Source organism: Neofelis nebulosa, chromosome 4 (assembly GCF_028018385.1).
Source record: "Neofelis nebulosa isolate mNeoNeb1 chromosome 4, mNeoNeb1.pri, whole genome shotgun sequence".
In the NCBI taxonomy this organism is placed as follows: domain Eukaryota; kingdom Metazoa; phylum Chordata; class Mammalia; order Carnivora; family Felidae; genus Neofelis; species Neofelis nebulosa.
This window is the reverse complement of record NC_080785.1, coordinates 144667833-144680146: the sequence shown is the minus strand read 5'-3', so window position 1 is coordinate 144680146 and position 12314 is coordinate 144667833. Positions and strand designations below refer to the sequence as shown.

General features: G+C 39.6%; 1 protein-coding gene across 4 annotated transcripts in view; it reads right to left on the bottom strand.

Annotated features, from left to right (window-relative positions):
* DNAH12 (dynein axonemal heavy chain 12) overlaps positions 1-12314 on the bottom strand; it is a 214949-nt gene that overhangs the window by 28984 nt on the left and 173651 nt on the right. For all 4 annotated transcript variants that reach the window (XM_058726464.1, XM_058726466.1, XM_058726467.1 and 1 more), the window contains 4 exons: positions 8727-8885; positions 8459-8603; positions 1089-1239; positions 624-877 (listed from right to left, as the gene is read on the bottom strand). In XM_058726464.1, the coding sequence (XP_058582447.1) occupies positions 624-877; positions 1089-1239; positions 8459-8603; positions 8727-8885 (709 nt within the window). The remainder of the gene's footprint in view (positions 1-623; positions 878-1088; positions 1240-8458; positions 8604-8726; positions 8886-12314) is intronic.

Genomic DNA, 12314 nt, shown 5'->3' with positions numbered 1-12314 from the left:
CCCTCCCCCACTCATGTTCTGTCTCTCTGTCAAAAATAAATAAACATTAAAAAAATAGAAAATAAAAAAATATATACAACGTAGGGGTGCCTGGGTGGCTCAATTAAGTGGGCAACTCTTGATTTCAGTTCAGGTCATGATCCTAGGGTCATGGGATTGAGCCCTGTGTTGGGCTCTACTGGGCGTGGAGCCTGTTTAAGATTCTCTCTCTCTCTCTCTCTCTCTCTCTCTCTCTCTCTCTCTCTCTCTCTCCCCCCTCCCCCACTTGTGCCCCACTTGCACATGCTTTCTCTCTAAAGTAAATAAATAAATAAACTTGGCAACTTGTACAGAGCATACTGTGTGTTTAAAAAAAAAAAAAGTTATATGGGTGCCTGGATGGCTCAGTTGGTTAATCATCAGACTTTGGCTTGGATCATGATCTCACAGTTCATGGGTTTGAGCCCCACGTTGGACTCTGTGCTGACAGCTCAGAGCCTGGAACCTGTTTCAGATTCTGTGTCTCCCTCTCTTTCTCCCCTACTCCCACTCTGTCTCTCAAAAAATAAACTTAAAAAAAAAAACTTACACAATGTAAGAGATGACTAAATATACGTACTAAACTCCACATGAAATAAACATACTTTTGGAGAAGGATAACTTGTGAGCCAAAGCCTAAAGGACGGATTACAGACTTCAGGAGTAAAATCTTCACATATTTTTTCCAATACAGGCATCCAGGAGACAGCGAGGTGACAATTCTGTAGGCACACCCAAGTTCCTTCTTCTACCGCTGCTTTAATCATTTTTGTTGCAACTGGTCCTTGTCCTTGTCCCAGTGAAATAGCATGAAATTTATTTCCAGACATCGCTTTATCATTTGCAAATTTCAGCAGGCCTAAGAGAGCACAAAACATAGTTCCACTGCTTACTGTAAAATCATGAAATATACCTTATGTTTCAGTGTGCAGGCACATAACTGGAAGATTCCAGTTGGTTTTCCTTACATATACCAGATTTACTAACTGATCTACGATCATGTAAGAAATGGACATTGAGCAAAATGGATCATTTATAAGTTCCTAAAAGTTTGCAGGAGGTAGACTTACTGGCCATGGGATCTGCTCCTGGAGAGAGCACAAAAATTAAAGGAATGGTACAGTTTGAGTCCAAATAACTCTTTGTCAAATCAAATGGTGGAGGCTCCACAAACTTTTTCCCCAGTTTATCAGTTACATAATTTGTTATAGCTGGAGTTACCTGTTAAAGAGACAAAGATATGATCTTTAGGTTAATTTTCATTTCACATAACAATTTTGATTATTACTGGAAATCAACAAAGAGTACAATTTGAGTCTAATGGTCAGGAAAAGCATGAAACATATCATGAAATGCAAATTTTTCTAATACATAAAAGATATCTATCAACTGATAGGACAAGACTAACAATCCCAAAGAAAAATGGGCAGAGAAGATGAACAGTTAATTGAAATCATTCTGTACAGCAGAAACTGCAAAATGTTCCCATTTCTCTCCTTTTGGTGATACAACCTCAAGTTTTCCCAACTTTTCTTGTACCTAGATGTGGCTGTGTGACTAAGTTTTGGCCAGAGGGATACAAGTAGAAGTTATATATGGAACTTCCAGAACATATTTTTTTTATAAAGAGCAGTTTTATAAAAAGGCCCCCCTCTTTTGGGGGCGCCTAGGTGGCTCAGTCGGTTAAGCAGCTGACTCTTGATTTCAGCTCAGGTCATGATCTCAGTTTTGCAAGTTCGAGCCCCATGTTGGGCTCTGTGCTGGCTGTGGTGCCTGCTTAAGATAACCTCTCCCACTCACTCCCTGCCCCTGCCCCGCTCTTGTGCTCTCTCAAAATAAATAAGCATTAAAAAAAAAAATGCTCTCTTTTGCTTTTCAACAGATGTGGTATTTATGAGCCAGCTTCAATCTCGCTGATGAGGACCACATTCTAGGGGACTTTACTAGCATGAAAGAAAGAACTTGAATGTCTGGATGATCTCAAAAACAGACCTGCCCTGCCAGTCCTCAGGCATTTGCTCTGGGCTTACTTAAGAGAGACAGAAAGATTAACTTCTATTTTATTTAAGCTACTGTATTTTAGGTCTCTTTGTTACAGTGGCCTAGTCTATACCGTAACACTCATAATAAAAAAATACAAATTATAACTATACTTAAATGCCATTTTTGCCTTTCAGATGGTTATGTTAAGGGACAAAGATAGTCTCTGTGTATTGACCCTTAGATTGTTTCCTTCTTCATAGCAGGCTGAAACCTATTAATTCAAAAGCCCACTGACACCAAACTAAAATTTTTAGATATTCAATTATTGTAAACATAGCCCAAATAAGCAGATTTTTAGCCATTTACAGCCTATTTGCACCCAACATCTGCTAGCTATGGTAAATCCTAGGATATAAAGACCCCCAGCCACTGTAGCCCTTCAGAGCTCTGATCCAGGGACTCCAAACCATAGTGCTGTTGATAAATGCTACCAAGACCCCATACAAGCCTCTTCTCCCTTCCCCCAAGGGAGTTTCTTTGCCGTCTTCCTCTTTGGAGTTGTGGGACCCCCACCCCCCAAATCCCAGCATCTGGAGAGACTCCCGCTATGAGGGGCTTCCACCTCTCAGCATGCAAACCTGTTCCAGCATCGTCCAGCATAGCTCTTGTATGCTACTGCCACCTTACGTCCATGTCTTTTCCCAGATCGGTCCCCAGATTCCTCAACTCCCTTGCACAGATTAGCAAAGATACAAAAGTTTGCCAGCATTCTGTGCGGGAAAAATTATGGGTTAAACTGATATTCTCATACACTGCTGTGGAAGAGTAATCTGGCCTAACTTTCATGACGGGCAATTTGGGAATGTCTGTAAAATTACAAGTGGGCAAATCCACGGACTCAGCAATTTTATTCCCAGGACTTTATTCTGAGAGAGAGTTGCACATGGGAGAAATGACTTTTGAATAAGGTTATTTATTGCAGCATTTTTATAATTGTAAAGGTCCATCAATAGGAACTGGTTAAAGAATTTATGGTGTACACTTACAATGAAATAGCATGTAATTGTAAAAAAGAATGAGAAAGCTCTTTATAAACTGAGAGAGGAAAAAGCAACACGCAAAAACAGTGGATATGACTATTTGTGTTAAAAATAAATGGACAAAGAATTTGTGTGTATGCATATTTATATGTGCATAAAGGGGAACAAGAAGCAGATAACATTAACTGCCTGAGAGAAAGGATGCCAACTGACTGGGAAGTGCAGATTGGAGGTCTATCGTTCACTGTATTCACGTATTTTTGTGATTCAAACACTGTTTCAGTTTTGAGCCACAAGAATTAATTTAAAATAAAAGAGTGAGGGGCGCCTGGGTGGCTCGGTTGGTTGGGCGTCCGACTTCGGCTCAGGTCATGATCTCACGGTCCGTGAGTTCGAGCCCCGCGTGGGGCTCTGTGCTGACAGCTCAGAGCCTGGAGCCTGTTTCAGATTCTGTGTCTCCCTCTCTCTCTGCCCCTCCCCTGTTCATGCTCTGTCTCTCTCTGTCTCAAAAATAAATAAACGTTAAATAAATAAATAAATAAAATAAAATAAAATAAAATAAAATAAGAGTGATATTCATCAACAGTAGCAGCAGAAAATAAGTAGAGAGGTATTAGATATCATATTCTAAATGCCGAACAACTTTCTAAAGTAACACTGTAGGAATTTGGTGGAGGGAGGAGAGATCATCACAGACTTCTGCAGTCCTAGCATAGATGGGGAAAAAGGATGGATCTTCTATATGAGAAATTTTGAGAAGTTGTGAGCAATTCTGTGGGTTTAAACAGTGGAAGTTTCCCTTTTTTTCTTCAAATGTTTATTTATCTTAAGAGAAAGAGCATGTGTGCACAGGGAAAAGGCAAAGAGAAAGGGAGAGAGAGAATCCCAAGCACGCTCCATGCTGTCAGCACAGAGCCCAACACGGGGCTCCATCTCACCAACTGTAAGATCACAACCTGAGCGGAAATCAATAGTCGGATGCTTAACCAACTGAGCCACCCAGTCGCCATAGAAACAGTGGAAGTTTCAAGAAGATAAGAATGGAATGGCAGAAAAGAGGTATTATTAGCCAAGGTAACAAGACTATCAAGCTGTACTTCTGTCATTATTCTATAGGTATTGAAAGGCCACTGAAGGGTTTTCAAAAAGGACTTTGTAATGATGTAATAGATTTTTCTTCCTTTCTTTAATAACTTCACCTGGGCGATGAGGAAATCTTTTTTATCCTTTTACTATTAACACTATGTATAATTTCTATCTAGCACAGATCTTCAGTTGTACATCTTAAGGGAAGGGAGATACTGAGTACACAGAGACCTTGCCCCTCATTAATCTATGCACAGACCAGGGCCAATGTTCCCTGAGATGATGTAGCTGCAATGAAGCATGATAATTTTCTGTAGAAAAAGTACCTTGTTCCAGTAATATAAAAAAAAAATTTATGACTTTTCTATAAGATTTTGATCCTTTATGTAAGATACTCTAGGGAAGAAATTATGGAAACTTGAACAGACCTGGAGATAAGCTTCGTGGTAGTTAATTTTAGGTGTCAGCTTTGTTAGGGCATAGTACCCAGATATTTGGTCAAAAACTAGTCTGGCTGTTGCCGTGAAGATATTTTTAAGATGAGATTAATTTTTTATGTTTATTTATTTATTTTGAGAGAGAGAGAAAGAGAGAGACAGCGTATGGGAGGAGCAGAGAGAGAATCTCAAGCAGACTCCACACCAACAGTGTGGATCCCAGCACAGAAGTTGAACTCATAAACCACGAGATTGTGGCCTGAGCCAAAATCAAGAGTCAGAGGCTTAACTGACTGAGCCACCCAGGCCCCCTGAGATTAATTTTTAAATCCGTGGACTTTGAGTTAAGTAAATTACTCTCCGTAACGTGAGTGGGCCTCACTCAATCAGTTGAAAGGCTAAAGAGAAAAAAGACTGTCCTCCACTGAGGAAGAAGGAATTGTGCCAGCACACTGCCTTTGGACTAGAGCTGCAATATTGATTCTTCCGGTCTCCAGCCTGCAGATTCTGGACTTACCAGCCTCCACAATCATGTGAGCCAATTCCTGTCAATCTCTGTTTCTGTCTCACCTATCCTATTGGTTCTGTTTCTCTGGAGAATCCTGACAAACAGAGGCTTTAACTGAACTTAGTTTAATTTGATTCAGTTCAACTCAATTCAGTGACATTTACTGAGATATCCTATTATCTTCTAGGCACTGTTTTAAGTCCTGGAGATATTGAGCAAAATAAGACATGGGTCCTGACTTCCAGAACCTCAGAGTGTAGTGGGAGACACTGACAAACAAACCGATAATTATTGTATATTCCAGCGTGGTAAGTGCTGTAATGTTTAAGCACAGGTTCCCAAGCATGGCAGACTAGGCAATTACCCCATACTTGGCATTGAAACAATATCTCCATTGGCCATCAGGGAGCCATTCTGTGGAGTGCAAATTAGGCAAGAGTTTCTCAGATGCAGAGCTAATCATTCCTAAGTTTCTAGTGAACAAGGGAAGCTATAGGCGATAAAATAATGAATATATCATTGTTTTGGCCTTAAAGAGACTATTGTCCAATGAAAGGAACATATATATACATACAACTATTGGGTAGGAAATAATGAGGTAAGTTTTAACAATGTACAAAGGTCTTTGAAGTTAAAATAAGAAGAAATACTCAGGAGTCAAGTAATTATGTAAACTTCTGTTTGAATCTACTCAGAGCCTAAGTGAAGCATTAGATAATGCTCTTTGTGAAGCTTTACTAAAAACATAAATGTAAAAAAAAAAAAAGAAAAGGAAAGGAAAAAAGGAAAGAAAAGAAAGAAGGGATCAGTGCAATTCTTTCAGTATCTCATTTTATACATGGAGCTCAGAAGGGTGAGGTGACTTTCTCAAAGTTCAAACTACATGTATAAACATAGTTTTTGGTTTTCTGCTTAAAAGTTTTTCTTTTGAGGGGTACCTGGGTGGCTCATTTGGTTAATCATCTGACTTTGGCTCAGGTCATGATCTCATGGTTCGTGGGTTCAAGCCCCACGTCAGGCTCTGTGCTGACAGTGCAGAGCCTGCTTGGGAATCTCTCTCTTTCCCTCTCTCTCTCTCTCTGCTCCTCCCCCACTCATGCTTTCTCTGTCTCTCAAAATAAATAAACTTAAAATAAAAGTTTTTCTTTTGTAACACCATAATTGCCTTTCTTGAATGTGTGAAAATCAGAACTAGCCTGTTTAATTCACCAATAGAAAGATTTTTGTGTCCATTAGCCATCTGTATGTCTTCTTTGGAAAAAGGTCTGTTCATCTCTTCTGCCCATTTTTTACCTGGATTATTTGTTTTCTGGGTGTTGAGTTTTGTAAAACAGTATGGAGGTTCCTCAAAAAGTTAAAAACAGGACTACCTACCATCCAGCAATTGCACTACTCAGTAAAGGATACAAAAGTAGTAATTCAAAGAAATACATGCACCCCACCTCCATGTTTAACAGCAGCACTATCAACAATAGCCAAATTTTGGAAAGAGCCCAAATGTCCATTGACTGATGGATGGATAAAGAAGTTTGGGTATACACATACACACACACACACACACACACACACACACACAGGAATATTACTCAACCATTAAAATGAATGAAATCTTGCCATTTGCAATGACGTGGATGGAGCTAGAGAGTATTATGCTAAGCAAAATAAGTCAGACAGAGAAAGACAAAACCCATATGATTTCACTCATATGTAGAATTTAAGAAACAAAACAGATGAAAATAGTTGGGGAAAGAGAGGCAAACCATAAAATAGACTCTTAACTATAGAGAATGGAGAGTTGCTGGAGGGGGTGGTGAACAGGGGAGTGGGCTAAATGGGTAATGAATATTAAAGAGGGCACTTCTTGTGATGAGCACTGACTATTGTATGTAAGTGATGAATCACTAAATCCTACACCTGAAAACTAATATTATACTGTATGTTAACTAACTGGAATTTAAATAAAAACTTGTTAGAAGAAAAAAAGATTTTTGTGCATGTTTAAACTAATAAAATTATGACATGTGTAAGATTTTCTAACATCTTTTACTTCCAGCCAATATGGTCCTTTCTGCTAACAGGGACCAGATTTACCCTCCCACATAAACAACAAAAATGGGCAAAATTTAAAAAAAAAACCAAAAACAAAACCATTTTCAGACACTGAGCAATTCAGACAACAGGTGGTAGAGGACTTTGATCTCTGCCAAAGAGGAAACATACAAGGTGAGTTTGCTTAGGCTTTCTTCTGGGAGGTACATTTCAGCCTGTGGAACAGGAAAAGCCATTAAAAAGCAGAGCAACACAGTGTTGCAGAGTTGGGAAGACAGGAAACTCTTAAACTCTGGTTTAAGGAGGGAGGCTACTGGAAGTTACAGAGTTCAGAGTAGAAGGGAACTACCCCGGATCTGCCTAACAGTACCCTTGCATCTCTGCTGAATGCTGTGGTGTGGAAGCATAGGCCAAGCAAAGAGTGGCTGGGAAGCTATGAACTGGGGATCTACAGAGCTACCAGAGTTCATGCAAGGCCGGGAATCATTCAGGTTCCCAACCGCCATAGTGGAGAGCTCTTGGTGATCACTGGGATATTCAGTAAAGTCCCCAGAAGGGTCACAATTTAGTAGTGGAGCTAAATTATCTGTTGAGCTAAACTATCTGTCGAGAAAAGGCTATTCGACACTTGTGCTAACAATTTTTTTTTAATTCTTTAATGTTTATTCATTTTTGAGAGACATAGAATCTGAAACAGGCTCCAGGCTCTGAGCTGTCAGCACAGAGCCCGATGTGGGGCTAGAACTCAGGACCAGCGATATCATGACCTAGGCCAAAGTCAGACACCCAACCGACTGAGCCACCCAGGCGCCCCAAAATAAATGAACTTTATAAACAAACAAACAAACAAATAAATAAATAGAAATAATTAACAGAGCAGTCACCTATAGTATAATACCAAGCAGTCTAATGCACATCTAATTGGAAACATAAGATTGGGGTGGCAAAAAATATTTGAAGAAATAATGGCCAAAATTTTTCCCAAGTTGAGAAAAACTATAAACCCATATATCCAAGGAGCTCAATGAACCCCTCTGAGCATCTAGAATGAGGGCTAAAGAACCAAATAACAATTACTTTAAACCTAGAACAACTTCTGTTTTTAAAATTTGAGCATAGTTGACATACAATGTTACCTTTGTTTCAGGTGTGAAACTTAGATTTGATAAGTTTATACATTATGCTAAGTTCACCACAAGTGTAACTACCATCTGTCCCATTACACCGCTTTTACAAAGTCATTGACTATATTCCCTTATGTTGTGCCTTTTATTCCCCAGACTTATTCTTAAATGGCAAATTAGCTGGGTTCGAAATAGAACACATTTGTCTTTTACCTTATCAGGTCTTAGGCACCGAAGAATTATTATCTTCTGTAGTTCATTCAGTCTTTCATCCATTGGTGCTGGAAATTTAGCATTATGTGGCTCTTTACTGTCATAGATTTCTCGCCATTCAGTTATATGTTTGCAAAAATGTTCCCTAATGGAAAAAAAGCTAATTATTATTTCACTGGCAGATAATTTAAAAAGATATTGTTAAACAAGGAGATTATAAATTTACCCATCCTTACTCAATTCTAAATCATCAAGTTTAAACAAATACCTGAGTTCTTTGAAGGCAGGAAATTCACTTGCCCGACAAATTTCCTCCCAGCTTTTATCTGATAGCCAAGTTGGGTCAGGATTTTTCTCAGTACTCTTAAGACTTACTCCTCCAGTTAAAAGAAACATCAGTTCCTGGTACTCAATCTCTTTCTTTGCCCTGTATTCCCAAAATAAAGACTGCTGTAAATTGCTGATTTTAAAATGGAATGAAATCAATTTCTGCTTCTATAGCCTCAATGAAATAATCAGAACTGATTTACCCTACTGCCATAAACAACTAGAAAACTGGAAAAAGTGAATGAAACGACTGTTTCTGGAAGTTATACAACAGCCAGTGCAACACTGCGGTCCCTGAAAAAAGGGAGACAAATATGATTGTCCTAATCAATCGCTATGATTGCCCCAGCTATTTGCCTGGAGGCACTTTCCAGACTATAAAACAGAGAGGTGATCAAAATCAGAACCTGATAGTATTGTTGAGTTGAATGAACAGAGACCAGAGTTAAGGAAGGCTCAGGTGGTAGAATTTGTGGGCTGAGTCCCAGAGAGGAGGGAGATACATGGAAAAGGGCTTCAGAAATCTGCATGGGTATCCTCTTGATTCAATTGCTAAACACTAAGTCATATGTGAATAGGGTAAAACTCCAGGAGACCAGCCAGAGAATATCTGGGAAGCTGTAACCTGAATAGCTCCTGAGCTTACACAGAACTTGGAGAAGTGAATTCTTACCAACTAGAGATAAATCTTTGTTAAACACCAGAGGAATTCAGAGGCAACATCAGAGGGATCACGCCTTAGTAGCAAAGCTAACCTAGTTTTAGAATTAAGTCTATTCTAGAGCTACTGTAAGAAAGCTTAAAAAGAAGCCTTGGAAACATCAAACTAATGCAGTAATTTAACTACTTGCAAAAGTAAAGTCTAATGCTTTTTAAAGGAATTAAAAGCCCTTAGTATTTATCAATGTAAAATTCACAACATCCATAACCAGGAGAAAAGATCAGTCAATAGATACATAGAATGACAGAGATAATACAACAAGAAGACAAGAATGTTACAAGAGCTATTACAAATATGCTGAAGGAGTTAAAGCAAAATGAACGTAATGAAGAGAGAAACAGGCCATAGAAAAAATAACCAAACGCAACTTCTAGAGATAAAAAGTACAAAATCTAAAAGAAAAATTCAGGGGCACCTGGGTGGTCTGTTGGTTCAATGTCCAACTCTTGATTTCAGTTCAGGTCATGATCTCTTGGTTTATGAGATAGATAGAGCCCCACGTGCTTGGGATTCTCTCTTTCCCTCTCCCTCTGCCCCTCCGCTGCACACTCACTCACTCTCTCAAAATAAATAAATAAAAATAAAAGAAAAATTCACTGATTTCTTTCCAGATGTAGAGAAACTGAAAGGATGCATTTCCAGTAGTCATAAAGCATTAGAAATGTTAGAGAAGTTTCAAGTAGATGGAAATTTAGATCAACACAAAAGAATAAAGACTGCCAGAAATAGTAGCTATGTAGGTAAACATAAAAGACCTTTTTCTTATTATTTAAGTCTCTTTAAAAGATTATTGACTACTTAGAGCAAAATAACAACATGCTATGGGATTTATAATATGTACAAGTGAAATATATGACAATAATAAAACAAAGGCTAGGAGGAGAGAGTTGGAAGTAAACAGTTGTAAGTTCTTATACTATATGTATATATGTATATGTATGTGTGTGTATATGTATGTGTGTAAATATATGTGTATATATAAAGTTTACCTGAAGATAGACTGTGATGTGTTAAAAGGTATACTATAATCCCAAAGATATCACTACAATAATAAAACAAAAAATTATAGTTAGTGAGTTAACAAAGGAGATAAAATGGAATCATAATAAGTACTTAATTCAAAGAAAAAGAAAATGAGGAAATGAAACAAATGAGGAAATGAACAGATGTGCAAAACAGAAACCAAGTTGTAAGATGGTAGATTTAAACATAACTCTATTATGTCATTGAATATAAATGGTCTAAACAATTTCATTAAAGGTAGTGATTATCAGATTGGACAAAACAAACAAGACCTAACTACATGTTGTCAATAGAAATACAGCTTAAATATAAAGACACAAGTAGGTTAAAAGGAAAAGTATGGAAAAATATATACCATGCTAACACTATTCAAAAGAAAGCTGGGGACAATAATAATATCATACAAAACAGATTTTGAACAAAGGATAACCCAGGGATTAAAAAAAAAAAAAAGTCAAGTCAATTCATTAAGAGGTCGTAACAGTCCTAGACACTTACACATCTCATAACAGAGCATCAATACACAAAGAAATATTGATACAACTGTCAGAAGCAATCTCCATAGCTAAGAGATTCCAATCCTCTCTCAAAAATTGAACAGGCAGACAGAAAATCAATAAGGATATAGTATATAGACTAGCTTGACCTACTTGGCATTTATAGAATATTCCATTCAAGAGCAGCAAAATACACATTCTTTTCAATGGCATATGGAATACTTGCAGAGATAGACCACATTCTAGGCCTTAAAATGTCTCATTCATAAAATTTCTAGAAAAGGAATAATTGTGGAGACAGAAAGCAGATCAGTGGTTACCTGGGGCTGGGAGTAGGAATAGTAATTGACTAAATAGGGAAAAGGAAACTTTGAGGTAATAGAATTGTTCTAAAACTGGAATTTGGTGATGGCTGCATAATTGTATAAAAATACTAAAAATCATCTAACTGTATTATGGTGGGCAAATTGCATAGTATGTCAATTATACGTAATAGGGATGAGGGAGTTCCGGAAGATGGCGGCGTAGGAGGACGCTGGGCTCACCGCGCGTCCTGCTGATCACTTAGATTCCACCTACACCTGCCTAAAGAACCCAGAAAACCGCCAGAGGATTAGCAGAACGGAGTCTCCGGAGCCAAGCGCAGACGAGAGGCCCACGGAAGAGGGTAGGAAGGGCGGCGAGGCGGTGCGCGCTCCACGGACTGGCGGGAGGGAGCCGGGGCGGAGGGGCGGCTCGCCGGCCAAGCAGAGCCCCCGAGTCGGGCTGGCAAAAGCGGAGGGGCCGGACGGACTGTGTTCCGACAGCAAGCGCGACTTAGCGTCTGGGAGGTCATAAGTTAACAGCTCTGCTCAGAAAGCGGGAAGGCTGGAGGACAAAGGGAGGGAGAGCTGCTGAGCCCCCGGACGGCAGAGCTCAGCTTGTCGGGGAACAAAGGCGCTCGCCAGCGCCATCTCCCCCGCCCATCCCCCAGCCAAAATCCCAAAGAGAACCAGTTCCTGCCAGGGAACTTGCTCGCTCCGCGCAAACACCCAACTCTGTGCTTCTGCGGAGCCAAACCTCCGGCAGCAGATCTGACTCCCTCCCGCTGCCACAGGGCCCCTCCTGAAGTGGATCACCTAAGGAGAAGCGAGCTAAGCCTGCCCCTCCCGCCCCCGTGCACCTTGCCTACCCACCCCAGCTAATACGCCAGCTCCCCAGCACCACAAGCCTGGCAGTGTGCAAGTAGACCAGACGGGCCACACCACCCCACAGTGAATCCCGCCCCTAGGAGAGGGGAAGAGAAGGC